The sequence below is a fragment of the Mycetomoellerius zeteki genome, unplaced genomic scaffold, assembly GCF_001594055.1.
Source record: "Mycetomoellerius zeteki isolate Tzet28-1 unplaced genomic scaffold, Tzet1.0 scaffold364, whole genome shotgun sequence".
In the NCBI taxonomy this organism is placed as follows: Eukaryota; Metazoa; Arthropoda; class Insecta; order Hymenoptera; family Formicidae; genus Mycetomoellerius; species Mycetomoellerius zeteki.
Window position 1 is genome coordinate 828254 of NW_017257354.1, and position 18109 is coordinate 846362.

At 32.2% G+C, this 18109-nt stretch overlaps 3 protein-coding genes across 7 annotated transcripts; 1 reads left to right on the forward strand and 2 right to left on the reverse strand.

The window, feature by feature from the left end:
• Positions 1-1436: 1436 nt before the first annotated feature.
• Positions 1437-5623, reverse strand: PICK1 (protein interacting with PRKCA 1). Of its 5 annotated transcripts, XM_018453034.1 has the most exons (6): positions 5080-5147; positions 4780-4999; positions 4605-4661; positions 3188-3506; positions 2439-2634; positions 1437-2354 (listed from the first exon to the last, which is right to left on the reverse strand). In XM_018453034.1, exons 2-6 carry the CDS (start codon positions 4815-4817, stop codon positions 1657-1659), a joined length of 1308 nt encoding a protein of 435 aa, XP_018308536.1. In that variant the 5' UTR covers positions 4818-4999; positions 5080-5147; the 3' UTR covers positions 1437-1656. The 5 variants fall into 5 exon arrangements, with proteins under 5 accessions (XP_018308536.1, XP_018308539.1, XP_018308538.1 ...); XM_018453037.1 differs by lacking the exons at positions 4605-4661; positions 4780-4999 and adding an exon at positions 5605-5623; XM_018453036.1 differs by lacking the exons at positions 4605-4661; positions 4780-4999 and adding an exon at positions 5425-5613.
• A 1242-nt stretch (positions 5624-6865) lies between these two features.
• On the forward strand, positions 6866-9910 carry LOC108725804 (Ribosomal protein LP1). Its single transcript, XM_018453030.1, has 4 exons — positions 6866-7071; positions 7629-7779; positions 9246-9347; positions 9814-9910. The coding sequence occupies exons 1-4, from the start codon at positions 7000-7002 to the stop codon at positions 9825-9827; spliced, it is 339 nt and encodes a 112-aa protein (XP_018308532.1). The 5' UTR covers positions 6866-6999; the 3' UTR covers positions 9828-9910.
• A 3849-nt stretch (positions 9911-13759) lies between these two features.
• LOC108725817 (synaptotagmin-5) lies at positions 13760-17549 on the reverse strand. Its single transcript, XM_018453052.1, has 8 exons — positions 17481-17549; positions 16258-16410; positions 15947-16128; positions 14996-15183; positions 14815-14922; positions 14593-14713; positions 14149-14492; positions 13760-14083 (listed from the first exon to the last, which is right to left on the reverse strand). Exons 2-8 carry the CDS (start codon positions 16395-16397, stop codon positions 13778-13780), a joined length of 1389 nt encoding a protein of 462 aa, XP_018308554.1. The 5' UTR covers positions 16398-16410; positions 17481-17549; the 3' UTR covers positions 13760-13777.
• Between the last annotated feature and the right edge of the window lie 560 nt (positions 17550-18109).

Consider the following 18109-nt stretch of genomic DNA (forward strand, 5'->3'; position numbering starts at 1 on the left):
GTTCTGCTGAACGCAGCCATTATGAGAGAAGGATCTAAGATCAAAGAATCTGATAGGCCGATATTTATAGTCGGTTCTTATTTCGAGACCGTCCTACTTGCCTAGTGAGAACACAGGAATTTTAGTTCCTATTGTTTTAGGGCCATTGTCACCAAGCTTTGATTAACTTAGTCGGCCTAGTAACTTTGCAGGCTTCCAACTTAAGCTGATATCGGAGAATTAATACGAGCTGAATTAATGGCTGCGTTCAGCAGAACGTTCGTTTTGCAATTGTTGGAAGTTTCCTTCGAGCTGATTGAATCATACTTTTAGATCTAGAAGAATGGTCCTATCTCAGCACAATCATAAAACGGTTGCAAAACTGTTGAGTCTACTGAACGCAGCTAATGCGAGCTGAATTAATTCTCCGACATCAGCTTAAGTTGGAAGCCTGCAAAGTTACTAGGCCGACTAATGCCCGTATTCATAGTCAGACCTTATACTTAAGGCTTTCTTAAATTTATCTTTAGATGCTCAGTAGCCAATGAAATAATTCGTAGAGCATCTAAGGGCCTAAGTTAATCGAAGCTTGGTGACAATGGCCCTTAGGGTCACTGTCACCAAGCTCAGTTGATCTAACTAGGCCAGTTAGTCCATCGGAATTGACCAATCGCATTTTGTTTGAAGAATTGATAGATTGGTCAATTCCGATGGATCAATTGGCCCAGTTAAGTTAACTGAGCTTGGTGACAATGGCCCTTAATTGGTCAAATTTCAATCTTTCAATCTTTAATCTCAATATTCAATGCGTAGTCTGATTCTGGCCTTATAGGTGTTCATACACAATTTTCATCATGGCGGTCGTTTGCGCCAGATCAAAGATGCCGAGAATAATCATAGAGAACAATCGACTATGATTCGTCGATTTCTTATGGCTTAAAACTCTATTGTAGATTCGGGGTAAGGGATGCACCCTTGAATTAACTGGCCAGCAATGAAATCGAAAAAGCCAGTTGCGCTACATTTAAGGCTTATTGTTAGAAAATTATATTGTAATTTACAAACGTAATTTTATTAAAAATTTTTAATAAACATTGTTTTTAAATATTAATGTTGTTATTAAGAGTACATTCTAATATTTATTGCCAATATTAAAAATCTACTTTATAATTCACATTATAACCAATTAAAAATAATGCGATCTATTGAATAGTTATTAAAGGATTAAATAACGATAAAAGGGATGAATTTTACGTTACTGTAAAAATATATAATAACCATTATATCATTACAAAAAAAAGTAATGATTGTTATCGAAAGAAGCAACGAAGACAGTTACTTTGTATGTCCACAAATCGCGTTGAATTAGTAAAAGACGATGACCTGGCGTTTAGCTGTCACGCTAACATCCCTTTGATTAAGAGAAATGTGGTATAGGACTTTTTTATACACAGTTATTTGGTCTACTTATTTAGTTTATTTAGTCCACTTCGTCTGCACAAGAGCTTTCAATAATTATCAAACGCTCTGTATGTATAACATGCCCATGACTTATTTTAATTCTATAATCACAGTTGCATTGAAAGCAGAAATTAAATTACAAAGTTCTCACATATAAGTACATAGTAACAAAAATCTTACTTATCTCGAAATACTTTAGAAACTCAAGAAGTATTGCTATGTATTATCGGTTAAATTCAGTGAGAAATTTGATGTATCAATGAGAAGTTCTTCATTTATGTTCTGTTGTTTTTCTTCCGATTCGTACTCTTCGATATCTTCACTTAAATCCGTTAAAGTTTGCGGCCCGGTAGATTTGTATTGAAATGCGGAATGTGACAAATCGACTTCAACCGGGAATAATGTTACTGTCGACAATAAATCCCGTGTATTGGCATAATACTTGGCTAGACCTGCTGCAAACTTGTGCAACTGCCATACAACATCCTGAACGTGTTTATTGTCCAACAGTTCAAGCTTTACTAGCACATCTGAGCGAAGCTTTGCGAATCTTGCACGAGCTTCTTGCCGACATCTTAGTATCAGACGATATTCGTAATTGCCTGTTTCAACGCGATAAAGAGGTTCTTGCAGAGCGACGCAGCTTTGCTCTTCGTCATCTAATTCTTTCACCTTTAAACAGTAAGATAAATATTCAAATTTTGCATCGGCGTACTTGCTAATGGTTAACCGTGTATCCGGTATGGCCTTGTTAAGATATGTTCCCAAGTCACTTAATATTGGTTTCAGAGTTTTTAACATTATCATTCCAAACTTTTCCATTTGCCTATGATGCTCTCCAAATTGTCTAAAAGCTTCACTGGCACGTGGCTGCGGTTCTCGAACTCCTATGGCAGCAAAAGCATCCCCGAATACTGAAAAGAAACAATTGAATGAGTAAATACTGTGTAATAATTTTGTGCAGAGCTTCTGACAATACCTATTCAAAACTTTTGTACCTTTATAAATTTGTATCAGATCGAAAAAAGCATGTAATGTAGCTTTAGCATGTGTAACGAGACCTCTATAGAAATTTTCTGTACGCTTTAACATCATTAATCTTTGGACAAGGGCATCATTACAAAGGATAGCTCGTGATAGTCCAAGTGCGTCAGCCGTAGTACTACCCATTCCTTCAACTAATCTATGCTTTACCTATAAATTCGGAAATTTAATTATTATATAATTTCAGCAGAATAAAAGTTGTTATAATGTCATATACAGAATGTTTCCTACAATTTAAATATTTAAAATATCTTTGTTGTTCTTAATACGACAAAACATAAACAGAAAAAGTTGTTCTGGGCATAAAATATTTTTTCGTCGGTCGGACAACTTGCGTAATGCTAATGCCGACTGTACTTTAACTTTCAAGCCTTATAACTCGAAAAATACTTAATGAAAAAATATTTTATTATAGTGTTTTGAAAAGGTCTCGATGTAAGCTACAAGAAAATGTAATGAAAAATAGGGGGTTCCATTTAAAAAGATCGACGTGACCTTGACCTGGCCTTGATGACGCCACCCAAGGTCAAACTTATTAGATCAGTAAACACATCATTTTAAACCTTACAATTTTTGTCTGAAACGTTTTTCTCAAAAATGCTTCATTTTCGAGATATTCGACCGTTTCCAGACTTTTTGAAGACCCTGTGTGTGTATATATATATATATATATATGTATGCACGCACGCACGCACGCACACACCTTTTTTAAAGCGATGTCGAGTGTACGACCTTGTTTTGGATCAGCATGTAACTTGTTGTAATTAATGCTGACTTGTGAGTCGCAAGATTGTATCATTTTTGCAACTTCCACTTTAGTTTTACCCTTTACTGATGCTCCATTCACCGCCACAAGTTCGTCTCCTGCTTGAAGAGTACCATCTACAGCAACAGGTGTATTGTCGAAAATTTGTACAATATAAAGACATGGACAAAGTGGTGCACCGCCGCCGATGCTTATACCAATTAGATTACTAGTATCCTTCTGTATTACAACATTCCCAGATGTAATTGTCATGCCCCTGAAATTTAAAGAAAATTTATAAAAAACATATAATTGATCTTTACTGTAAATATATAGCATTTTAAATCTTTTAGAAAAAATTATTAAATATACAAAAATACTTTGTAACAGACACTTCTTGTACTTAATTGATTTATTCATATAAGCGGTCCTGTCTAATCTTAATATTGAAAAATATTTCTCTCAGGTTTTATAAAATTCAAATAAATCCATAATTAAGCATTAAATTAGTAATAATGCACATAGCATATAATACATAATCTTCTATGTATCAAAAAAATAGTATTGAAAAAATATTAAACATATAATCAATATATAATATATATTAATATTATTAAAATTAAATATGAAAATTTTTTTTTTAAATGAGAAAATGTTATTTATTTTATATGTACATAACTAATATATGTATATAATGTTATATTGTATAAATAGTATATAACTAAATATATATAATTAAAATTATATAAATAATGCATAGCTGATTTCTTTGCATACAGAAAATATAAAACAGAAAATATAGAAAAATCTTTTCTTTTGTTTTTTATTACAATAAATAAAATATCTTATTAAAAATCATTTACATCTAAACACATTATAAATTTATTAACATATGAGTCTTAAGTTAAATATTTAACAATAATTTTATGCTGTGTAAAATTTTAAGTGCTTTTAAATTAAAAAAAAAAATTGTCATATGTATTCGATTAATTTTTTTACTGAATTAAATTAATAGTAAAAATATTTTGGTTTCAGGAATAAACATAAATCAAATATAAACTATCTGTATGAGTCTCCATAGTTGTATGTCAATAATGTAATTATAAGGCAATAAAATATAATTTGCAAACAATTTGAATGTATTTACCAACAACTTTCATTGATAAGTACAAATTGTTGGTAAGTACATTCCAATAGTTTACAAATTATATCTTATCGCCTTATAATGTATTATAAATGCATTAACAACCACGAAGGTTAATATTAAGTAATTTATTTATATTTGGTTTTTCACTGAGTTCCCTACAATATTAACATAATAGATTGAAAATATAAATGTTTTTTTCATGACAAAATGCTTAATAACAAAACTTACAGATTGACGAGTTGCAGCTGTATATATTGATCTTGCGTGACCAGTTCTATATCTGGCCTAGGTCCCAATAAGCAACAGTGTAAAAGGAAAACATTGAATTTGATACGCAAAAAGATAAGAATATAAAAAAAATCAATATAATACGATATAAAAATAATATAAAAACAGTGCGTACATGCGATCTTCCATCATAGCCAGTTGGTGCATTTCCATGCTAGCCGATGGTATGGTGGTCAGAGCGATAAAAGCTTTATCCAAAGTTGATATGTGTTGAAACTTTGAAGCATGCTAATATTTGCAAATGTGGTTGGAATAATTGAATCGCTTGTTAAACTTTTCCACCACACCGTGACATTTAGACATGCATTTTACGACCAAAAGAAAGCATATTAAGGCTGTAATATAGCATAACGAATGTAGTATAATAAATTATAACTAATAAACATTAATATCCACAATTTTCTACATAACCAACATTTTATCCTCTTCAAAGAAGAAATCATCTTCAAAGTCTATGTCCGAGTCAGTCATACTCCCTAATATCTGAAATGTCGACGATTGTTATTTATACGTATCGGTTTTTTTTTTTTAATCTCTAGTTCAGTGTAAATGTAATGGGGGTTATACAATGATCCCTTTTACACCGTTAAATCGGTTAGTACACGTATCAAATTGATATGAACTAATGGCTTAGTTTACATCGTATACTTGATACGGGTACTAATTAGTAATTTTCTATTGAATTATCTTAATTTCGGCGATACGTGTAGACATATATATATAAGTATTTAATTATTTTGGTTAGGGTAATTGTACCTACAGTTCCGCTACAGCAGCTCAAAAAATTATCAATAAATAAAATATCAATAAGATTAAGCTTATACGACGCGTTTTTGCACAAAACGAAAGAATCTGACAGCAATAAGCATTGCCCTGCCCCGAGAACCGAGATATTAAGCGTTAAATTCAACGACTATCGAGGTTAGGAACTCTGTCACACCTGCGAAATATTGGCTGCGTTCAGCAGACTCAACAGTTTTGCAACCGTTTTATGATTGTCTGCTGAGATAGGACCATTCTTCTAGATCTAAAAGTATGATCCAATTAGCGCGAAGGAAACTTACAACAGTTGCAAAACAAACGTTCTGCTGAACGCACCCATTGCGACGCGTTTTCATACTCTATGGCCACATGCGCATGCGTTTTTGGTATTTCTTGTTAGGCCGGAATCAGACTATGTATTGAAGATTGAGATTGAAGATTGAAAAATTCAAATTTGACCAATCGAAATGAAAGGAGCTAAAATTTCTTCGTCCTTATTGGTCAAATTTCAATCTTCAATCTTCAACTTCAATCTTTAATGCGTAGTCTGATTCCGGCCTTACTGTCAAACCAAGTATCATTTTATCCTTGTTGTTCATCGAACGTTGGTTGCGTTCAGCAGAACGTTTGTTTTACAACTGTTGGAAGTTTCCTTCGCGCTAATTGGATCATACTTTTAGATCTAGAAGAATGGTCCTATCTCAGCAGACAATGGCTGCGTTCAGCAGACTCAACAGTTTTGCAACCGTTTTATGATTGGCTGCGTTCAGCAGACTCAACAGTTTTGCAACCGTTTTATGATTGGCTGCGTTCAGCAGACTCAACAGTTTTGCAACCGTTTTATGATTGGCTGCGTTCAGCAGAACGTTTGTTTTACAACTGTTGGAAGTTTCCTTCGCGCTAATTGGATCATACTTTTAGATCTAGAAGAATGGTCCTATCTCAGCAGACAATCATAAAACGGTTGCAAAACTGTTGAGTCTGCTGAACGCAGCCATTGTGAACAAGAATAAATAATACTCGGAGTTGACGGATCTGAGTTTCGGAACGCACCTTGAAATGATTAGCCTGGGGCTCTATTCTTGAAAAGAAACGTATACGAAAAACTAGGAAAATACTATAGTATTTTACGACTAAAATTTTAGTCGTAATCGTAAGGCCATAAGCAAATCAGCCAATCACAGTTGAGCATTTAAAAACGCGAGATCTTAATTTTGATTGTGATTGGTCGATTTGCTTGCGATCTTACGATCACGTCTAAAATTTTTGTACGTGTGATGGCCTTAAGGCTTTTCGAGCCTGTTGATTGGCTGCGGAATAGAGAGGATCTCTCTGTTCTGCAGCCAATCAACAGGCTTGAAAAGTCTTGCCGAGCGACACATGAAATATCGGCTTATCATGTTCAGTTACCACGTTTATTTTATCACGTGATATCCGGTAAAATCCTCTTTCGTTTCCGGTGAAGTTGCGAACTTGGGTGTTTGTTCTCTCTCGTAGAGCTAAGGTCTTGTCGACGACTTACACCAATTTTAAGTTCCATCCGTTTCTAAGTAATTAAATCCAAACAAAGAAAATGACGACCGAGGCCGAGCTTGCGTGCGTTTACTCTGCGTTGATACTCGTTGACGATGATATCGCCGTAACTGTAAGTATAAAATATATCGTCACGCGGGTTTATCACCTTTACATTATTTTTGTTCCATTTTACTGGTATATATTCCATTATCGGTGTATTCCATTAACGTTTTCATGTTTGTTTATTAAATAATTTTATCATCTGTATTATATCTCCTTTTGACAAAATCGTTTCGATTTATTGCGTCTACTAACCTCTCAGTTTACTGGATTCTACACGTGTTCGTTTATATTAAAAATATCGGTAAAAATAAAGTTAAAGCTCAAGGCTGCGTAAGGTTTGGACGCTTATGCGCTTTAAGCACTTATTGTTCTGTTTTTATCGTTCATTAGATGTAAAACAGCGTGAGAAACGCTGAAAGCGTCAAAACCAAACGCAGTTTAAATTCAATTTCAAATTTTAATGATTAGTGTTTTTATATGAACTTAGAAATAAAGAATTATATTTCTGACCTATTTTTTACCTTCAATTATAGAATGTGAAAGTTGATTTTAAACAAAATGAAAAATAAATGTAATTTATTATCAGTATATTGTCTCCTGAATTAATATATTTCAATTTCACAGGGTGAAAAAATACAAACAATTTTAAAAGCAGCCAATGTAAATGTTGAATCTTATTGGCCTGGACTTTTCGCTAAAGCTTTAGAAGGCATAAATGTTAAGGAATTGATCACCAACATCGGATCCGGTGTCGGAGCCGCACCTGTAGGAGCAGGTAACACATGTACTTTTCTATTGGTAATCTATTTGTAAACATTAATTGTAATTATTAATTGCAATTATGTTCGTTTTATATTATTTTTTACAAAATACAGCAAGATTAAGTAAATGTTTTGATATGTTTTGAAATATCGTTTTATTTGTTGATGTATATATATATATAAGTAAATTCCGTTTATAATTATTAAAATTGAATTCGGGAATAAATAATTAAGTGGCAAATCTTTTTTTAATAAATACAAATAAAAATATTTATGTGAGTTTCTGCAGTTAGTGCTTGAATTATATGTTCATAGAGTGATTCTACCCCATAAGCCATTACACTCTGTACTAAATATTTAAATAACATCCATCTCCTTCTAAAATCGTTTCTACATAACTTTTCTCCTAAACCCCACACTTTTCTTACCACCATATTTCCTTTTTTGCTTAACTCTTTAATATGCTTTTTATAATTCTCCTTTCTGTCTAAAATATATCCTAAATATTTAAATTCCTGCACCTCCTCTAACTCCTTATTCCTCCATTTCTATTTCTCTTTCCTTTTTCTCCCACTCCCTCCACACATCATTATTTTCGTCTTTTCTGTACACAACTCAAGTTTCCTCCCCTCTAAAAATCTTTTGAGCATGTTCATCATATCCTGTAACATCTCTCTATTATGTGCTATCAAAACTAAATCATCCGCGTATGCTAACGACCATATCCTGTCTCTACCTAATCTCACTCCTCCTATCCCTCTTTTCCCTAATTCCTTATCTATATCCGCAATGTATAAATTAAACAGAAGTGGACTCATCACACAGCCTTGTTTTACTCCTTTCGTTGTTCTAAATTGTTTGGTGTATCCTTGCTTCGTTCTTATCCTCACCTCCGTCTCTTCATACATATTTTCTATCTTCTTTACTAAATATTCACTTACTTCTTTGTCTCTAAGTATCTCCCAAAGTTTACTCCTATCTACCTTATCGAAAGCAGCTTTTAAATCCGCAAATATCATATATACTTTTCTCTTTCCTTCTTCCTGATTTACTTCCCTTTGTATCAAGTGCGTCAGTATGAAAAAAATTATCCAGCGTTGACCTTCCTCTTCTAAATTCTGCTTGACTGTCCGGGATCATACCTTTGATTTCCGCCTCCTTTTCTTAAATAAGTTATGAAAAACTTGTATATCTTAACCTCTTCATCCACCGATCTAGTTTTAAATTGCTAGCTCGGTTAGCAAAAGAGGTCAAAGGAAACTGATAACGAACTTTCTGATTTTATCGATAAAGATGTAATCTTGAAAGTTTTGTTAACAACATAAAAAATATAGAAAAATTACAGTGTTTATTAGAATATCGTTTATAATATGATGCAATATAAATTTGTATTGTTTGAATGATTTATTCAGGCAAATATATCTAATCTTTTTAATTATTATTTTTGTATGAAAAATATTTTTATTTTGCCCTTTTAAAGCTCCAGCTGCAGCGGCACCCGTTAGCACTGAAGCTGCTCCAGCTAAAGAAGAAAAGAAGAAGGAAGAACCAGAAGAAGAATCAGACGATGATATGGGCTTTGGTAATTTATCAAATTTACATCAATTTTATATTATTTAAATCTCAAGAAAGTGATTAAACATAGATTCCCAATCTATTATCATTAATTTTGAATAAAGCTTAAATTTAGAAAACACTCAATTGACGCTGAAGTAGAATAATGATAATAAGATACTGAAAAATATCGATAACAAAATTTTCTATGTTTGTTTTGTTGCTTTTAACAGAACAGTTTTTGTCGGTATTTTCTGCCAAAATCTGTAAATACTGGTTTTTACCACCGGCATGGATTTTATAAAAAAAAAATGAAATTTTGCTAACCCTGAAAGAAAATCATAACAAATATTCAGTGATTAATATAGCATGTATTAGCTACAGAGTATACATGATGACAATATTTAAAAAATGAGAATACAGTAAAAATTAATCATCCTTTTCGATGGATATAACTAGTTCTATGTTAATCGCAATCTATTATTTAATTACAGGTCTATTCGACTAGGATCAGGGATCGCGTTGGTCCATTCCTTTTATGTACAGTTACATTGTACACATAATATAAATAATAAAACATTTTGATAAAAAGAAAGTGTATACTTTTTTCCCAACCATAAAAAAGCGATCACAAATAATAAGAGTTAGTTCTACTTTTCTCTCTGTCATTTGTATATGCATAATGTATGAAATTATCAGTGAAACATACATAAAACATGTTTGATGTCCTCTATATAGGATGAAAATATATTTCGTGATCTGTTCTTTATGTATGTATATATACACACGCACGCGTGCATACACACATACACGCAGGATAAATTTTAATCTTAATCACGCAAATATTTTGAAAATATGTAATTTTACCAAAAATGGTTTTTGAAATATTACAATTTTTATTTGGAATTCTTTGATTGCATATTTTCGAAATATTTTGTAATATAGAGTGTAACAAAGCAACTAATATCAGGCGTTTTTTAAAAATGTGCCTTTTGAAAAAAAAATGTTTCAGACAAAAATTGTAGGGTTTTAAGTAGCGCACATTAGATAATGATATCAATATAATCTTGAATAGCGTTGAAAAGGTAACAAAAATTATCTTGAAATGTTAATTTGAATATTTAAACAGAAATCCCTAATTTTATTGTGTATTTTTATATCTAACCTTGAGAGCTTTTCAAGGCACATAATAAAGATACTTTTCATAATGTATTTTCTGAATAATGACTGTTTCTATTAAACAATTTAAACTAATATTTATGTTACATTGATAATTCAAGATTAGAGCAATTCAAGAGTAATTCAAGATTGTACTAATATTGCTATTAAGTGCAACACTTAAAACTCTACAATTTTATCTGAAATATTAAAAAAAAAATGCAATTTAAAAAAAAATTGGTACAGTTACTCTTATATCTTGTATATACCAGAATTCTGTTTTTTTTTTTACTGTATATATTCAACAGAGTGAACTATAACTATTACATTTTATCCTCATTTTATCTGCTGATCAATAATATGTGCTAATAAATTCAGTCAATCTTTTATATAACATTTAATATAACTATTCCGTCGTCAAAAGAACCTGCTTTCATTGACGGATTTATTTTTAATAGACCGTCTTATTTAACAATAACTATGTGTGCCGCTATAGAATTTGGATAATTACGGGGGGCATCCCAAAAGTAACAGCGAATTCGGTTGGACATACTAGTACACACTAGTGCATATTAAAATTGTTGTACACTGATTTAATCTGTGTAAAAGTAAAATACAAATATTTCGAATTATAAAATATAGATTTTAATTAACACAATAACATATATTGAAGAGTTCATTTAATCCGTTTTTATATTTATATTAACATACATTTTTACATCAATTTACGTACGATGATTTTATAGTGCACCAGTGCGCACTGAGTGTATCCAATCGAACTCGCTAAGTTTCCTTATCATAGAAAAAAACCTGGTTATGCGAGTATGAAACGAAAAATCTGATTATTCCTTTCATGAAATTACTTTTTCACAACAACAAACAAATTAAGTTAAAGTGAAACCGAAACTTTGAGAATAAGCTTATGGTTCCTCTCATATTGTAATATCAGAGGCATTTCATGAGTTCATCCTCTATTTCGATTCCGGAAGAAATTCAATGCTTATTACAGTTAGGAGAAAATTTTTTTTATTACCTGATTACGATCGTAGAGATGTTGTTCGAGTTCATAAAAAATATTGAAAATAATATAAAAATAAATAAATTCGGTTCTGAATCAAAGTCTACAAATAAAAATTTATCTATCCTGATTTTGAAAACTTTTGTCCTGCAGATCTCAGAATGATGATGTTAATAATAAATTAGCTTATCTAGTTAAATCTACAAAACAATTTTTTAAAAAGAATCCGTTTGTTGTACAAAAGCTAATGAAGGCAACATCATAGTAGTCTTAGATAATAATGAATACAAGTAAAAAATTACACAAATGCTTATTAGAAATTGTTAAAAGTGCATAAAGATTAGGGCTCGTTATTATACGTTTAAACGAAAATACGTTTACACGTATAATTAGTATATCCGTTTATTAAAAACGTTTTTCCGAATATACGTGTAATTAACTATTATACGTTTAAACGAAAACACATTTACACGTATAATTAGATAATTTACACGCATATCCGTTTATTAGAATCGTTTTTCCAAATATTTTCACTTTTTTTATATAAACGTTTATCCCTTTATTAAGGAGTGTGACGAATTGAGAAAATGCAAAAAATTCGATTTTTAATTTTATTAAAAAACGTTAAAATATTCGAAAAGATGTTTTTCATAGATAGATATGTTAAATATACATGTAAATGTATTTTCGTTTAAACGTATAATAGTTAATTACACGTATATTCGGAAAAATGTTTCTTTTATAAACGGATATTAATTAAACGTGTAAACGTTTACCGTCAAGTAAACGTTTTTTTGAAAGCGAATATAAACGGATAAACGTTTTACGTTTACACGTATCTTTGAAAAACGGAATAAAATGAGAGCCCTAATAAAGAGATAGATAATTATATTATTACAGAGATATGCGTATTTATAGACTTGTTATATAGACTTTGATTAAGATGACTTAAAATTGAGAATACCATTAATTCTATGCATGATAAAGCTTCACTTATTAGTTACATAGCGTGTATCATTTTTCGAAAAAAATTATATTTAGAAAGTTTATATAAAAAATTGCTCTATTTTTATTTAATTTAATAAAATAATTTTTGCTTAACTTATATATATTAACAAAAAGATATTTTATGACCTCTTTGAAATAATTTATTCAAAACAATATTGCAATTGCTTCGAAACACATCTCATTGTAAGAAGTTACCTAGTCAGAAATGATTGATAAATTGACATTGCTCGATCAATAATTTCTGCCTGAGAAGTCAATAATTATTTTTTCTTTAATTAATATCAAAAGAAATATAGACAGAGGAACAATTTTACATAAAAAATGTTAATATTGCACTTTTTATTTCAGATCATTTCAAGATTAATTTTTCTTAAACTAAATTATAATTTTTTAAGTCCTATGTTTATATCCCTTCTCATAATCAGGTTAGTAATTAAAATCCAGATTATATCAAATCTTGATATGACTTTGAAAATGTCAATATCAAATTGAGGTATTACTTTGTTTTCTTCAAAACAAAATAATTCTTATTTAAAACATTTTTTGTTAAGATATTGTAAGAGGTAAGATATTTTAATACTTTAGCCATTTTATATAGGGTGTCAATTAATTCTCGTGACAACGATCATATGTGGATAGAGCGGACTGATTCGAAAAGTCCTATATCATTTTACAATTTTCGCACAATACTTAATAAAATATTAATTTCTATCGCCGGAAAATTAAATTTCCCAGAAAAATATCCAGCAAACTCTAAATATTCTTGAAATATTTATAAAATGAAAAGAAACATTCAAATGTCGTTTAAAAATTTATTTGTATGTCGTTACATATTTCGAGAATATTGCATATATATTTCACAAAATTTTAATTTTTCCAATAATTCCAGGTCAGGTCGTTAGTGAATCAGTTTTTAAATAAAATTTTACTTTAGAAAACACATTTAATATGATGACTTTTTCTGGTCGGATGGCCGGACTATATAAAGAAGCGGCTGAATACCGGATAGTTGCCGAATATCTGTCATTTCTATTAACTATTATTACTATTATCCCTATTAACTACTATTACTATTATTACTATACGAAAATTGCAAACTGGTACATTTCAAATCAGTTTAATCCGTTCTACTTGCATACAAGTGCTGTCGAAAAATTTGGGTGGGACACCTTGTATATGTATATGTATATGTATGTGCGTGCGCGCGCGCGCGCGCGCGCGCGCCCCACACACACACACACACACACACACACACACTCTATAGCGATTTTTTTTTAATTTTTTAATTCTCCATTATCATCATGTTGCGCTTCTGGTTCTGACAATGGCAACCATTGTGCCGAAGCACCTTTTCCGGATAATACACGTTGAAACAACTCTTTTTGACATAAGCCAGATACTTCGCACTTACCCAAGAGATTACCATTCGCTCGCAGTACAGAAAATAGTAAGACACACTTCGGTAATATGTCGCTATTAATATCGAAGGTAAGAATATCATTCCAGACAGGACTAGTAGCCTCATGTTGTATACTCGATTTTTTCTTCTTAAGATTTTTACCGTCCTGCATAAGTGATACCTAAACAATGTTCATCTTAAGTAAGAAAATTTTAGGACAAATATCATACATATACATATACATACCTTCACATACGAATTAGCGTTTGCGGGATCGTCGAGAATGGGTAAATTTCTCGCCCGGACAATAATAACTGTCAGTTTCTCTATAGACACCTGATATGAAATGGAAACCATTAATTCACCCAGAGGCGGCGCTCTAAATCCACCCTCCGCTCCATATCGCATAACTGGTTGTACGATAGTGATCAAATTTGTACCGAGATCCGGCATGGAAGAAAGAGGAAGTTGTACATAGCCTAAACCACGATGTCTCGTAAACGCATCAAAATCATAGAGCAGGATTTCTAATGTTCTTTCAGCCAATGATGATACAGGCGTTACTTCAAAAACGAAATCTTCATCGAATACTAGAAAAAGAAATTAGATATGTAAAATATTTCAATGATTTAAAGAGAATTGAGTCATTTTGCGATAATTCTGTAAAAATAATAGAAGGAAGACATTTACCAGGATTCAAAGTACGCCTGTGTATTGTAGTTTGCCACACATTGTTGCGATCAGGTAACAAACGTATTTTGGCATAAGGATCTGCGATGCCGCTTAATTCTCGAGCACGAAGATCATGTGCCTTTATAAAACGAAAAGAAAAATGATTATTCCGATCTATATAATCAACGGTAATATTTAATGTGCGTGAGAAGTAGATATAGAATATGTGAAAAATTATACCTCGATAAGTTTCACGGTAAGTATTCCAGCGTTAGTATCATATATCAATCCTAATTTTAATTCACCCCTAATTTCGTCGGACGAAGAAGTCGAAGAGGAAGATGACAACTGTGGTACAAAATTATAATTACCTGTAGTAATGCAATTATTGATGAATGAAGAATTTAAGAAAAATATAAACCTTGTTCCGTGAAGCTGACTCGATCTCGACACTATTCAATCTGGAGTGAGATCCATCCTTACTCCGCGGCGGTCTGACGATTATCATGCGTTTCTCAGATGCAATCAATGTGCCGTCTGGAATAGGCGGCGCAAGCGGACTCATTGGAGATGGAGAAATATCATCCGATTCCGAAAGATGTTGTATAACTGCGAAAGAAATTTTCAGATATACAAGATGATTCACATAACACAAGAATCGCAAATAATTAAAATAAGTTCTTTAACTGTTTTCAAATAAATTAAGTCATGTGGTTTGTGGGAGAAATAAAATGGCGCAGCATGTTCGAAGGATATTTCAAAGTCAACTTTTTTTGCAAATGGCAGTTCTTACTTTTTTTTACAAATTCTTAAAGCTACTGAGTTTACAATGTTCTTAAAACATTTAGCCAATTTAGCACAAAAATCATTATTAAAACGTCTATTTATCCACTTTATATTTAAAATGGATTCACAAAAAACCTATTTTATCTGGTCCTGGCTAGAGTTCCTCTAGTTTAGTAAGAGTTAGAACACCTGTCTGGCGCGCACGCGCGTCTACTATTAATTGAGAACATAAGTATGAGATAAAGTGAGAAAACAACAAACTACAATAAGCTATTTTACTATATCTTATAGCGTTTTCGACTCGGCCGGGTTTGCATTAACTTGGGTTGGATTAATGACGTTTTGTGCTCTCCTATTGGTAGAGCGTGTAACGTCAACCAATAGGAAAGATTATGGTATGTCTCAGATCTCAGCCTAATATTTCATGTATCGTACAACAATAAGGCTTTTCAAACCTGTTGATTAGCTATAGAACAGAGAGGTTGTCTCGGATTTATCTGTCCTACTACAGCTATTTTTCAGTTTGCGATACTCTTTTTTTGTAACTCCTTAATACAATTTTTAAAACATGTGTACGTATGTCTACCTCTTCTAGGAGAGTCACTGGCAATGCTATCGAATACGTGATCAGATTGCCATTCATCATCATCCGAATGACTATCATTACGTTTGATAATTTTATTATCCCGCGAAAGCGTGACACCAGCTAAAACATTCTTTGATGATTTAGCTGCCTCTTCGGCTCTATCCAACAAATCTTTTTCAAACCTGGAAAAAAAATTTACTATTTATTCATTTTTGCAAATCTTCGAAACGTTTTTCTGTATCTTCCATATTTTTCGATACATTTGCCTGGGACTATTAAAACGGGACACAGAAAAATACATAGTTACGTGCCAGTTGAGTGGTCCTCCAACCGAAGTAAGCAATCGGCGGCGACGCGCACAAATGGTATAGACAATTACTGCAGAGATTGCTCCGGTAGCGGCTCCAACTGTGCTTAGAACTGCAACCACTCCGGCACCGTGAACATCCATTTTAATTATGAACCTATATTTATGAGACATTACAATCAAATTTCATTTTGCACAAGAAGAGTGATCTGTAATACTATAATCTGTGATGGTCATGTGTAGATACACGATGCTATTAAATAGTCGAATTTATATACAAAGTGCTCCACAAACTTCTAAAATGTGTTCTAAAAATTATTTTAAGCAAAAAAATCCATATACATTATAAATCAATTTGGCTCAATTTGAAATAAAGAATTTAATTATTGCTAGTAAAGCAGATTTAACCCAGAATAAAATATACAATTTTTCGAAAAAAAAACTAGATTTTTCAATACCTCTTAAAAAAATTTTTTTTAATGCAGAATTAGAAGAACTGTTATGCAAAAAAGTTTATATAACTGCAGCTTTGACTTAAAAAATGGCAATGACCTTTAGATGATCTTGGAAAATGAATTTTTACGAAAATTGATTTTACCATTACTTGTCCCCTTCAGATCATACAATTTTTGTTCCAAATATTTTTTTCATAAATTTAGCTATTTATCTATATTATTTCGTTTAATTAATAAGTTTCAGTTATTAATTAAAATATGATATTCTGCGCGCGCGCGCACATACACCGTATTTTTTTTGTACGTGTATTCCGGCACATGTACTCTAATACATCTCTTTCTCCCCCTCTCTCCTCCTCTCCCTCCCCCCTGCCGCTCTTTCTGTGTGCGAGTGTGTACATATATTCTAATGAAAGAAATTATGAGGCCTGAGAAGATTTTGCCTATACCTAAAAATGGCCTTCGGTTTAAAAAAGATTGCGCATATTGCATATCCAAAGACCAAAATCGATAATAATTTTAACAATTTCTTTACACATAAGATACTATAATTAGAAGAGACAGCGTAACTATAATTAAGTCACGCTTAATAAATGGTGTATACAAGTGGATTTGTGAAAAAATCGCCTGTAACCCGCGTCATTACAATTGTACTAAAAGGAATTCTTTGGTTTACAACATATGAAGCACGAAAATACGCTCTTCTGGAAATGATATAAATGTATATATATCGCAGGTTGAACATATGGTAAGACGTGGTAAATACACTCACCCTTATCATCCGCGCGGCATTACATTATATTTTAACCAAAACACGTAACGAATTAACCGCGGAAGGATAATTAGTCGTAATGAGAATGTCAGATCAACAAAAGATGAATAATTTGTCAATGTATATTAAAATAACGTCTCTCTCACGATTCATCACAAAATATACGTACATACATTTTCCACCCCGTAAACTCACCCTCACTCACCCTTAAGGAGTGTATCCATACGCATGCGCTGGCATTCAGATGTTCATCCTGTGAAGGATCATCGAGCGATCTTGAAATTTAAAAGGTCGTGTTCAGCAGACTCAACTGTTGCGAAGCAGATCCGTGAGCGCTCGCTGCTATTGGTGTATTCTTTTAGATCATCCAATAGCAGCGAGCGCTTACGGATCTTGCTCCGAGTCCGCAACAGTTGGGGCGCGTTCACACCTTGGCTGCGTTCAGCAGAACGTTTGTTTTGCAACTGTTGGAAGTTTCCTTCGCGCTAATTGGATCATACTTTTAGATCTAGAAGAATGGTCCTATCTCAGCAGACAATCATAAAACGGTTGCAAAACTGTTGAGTCTGCTGAACGCAGCCCTTGACTGAAAAGCAGAAAGCGGAAAAGCAGTGGCCAATCACAACTCG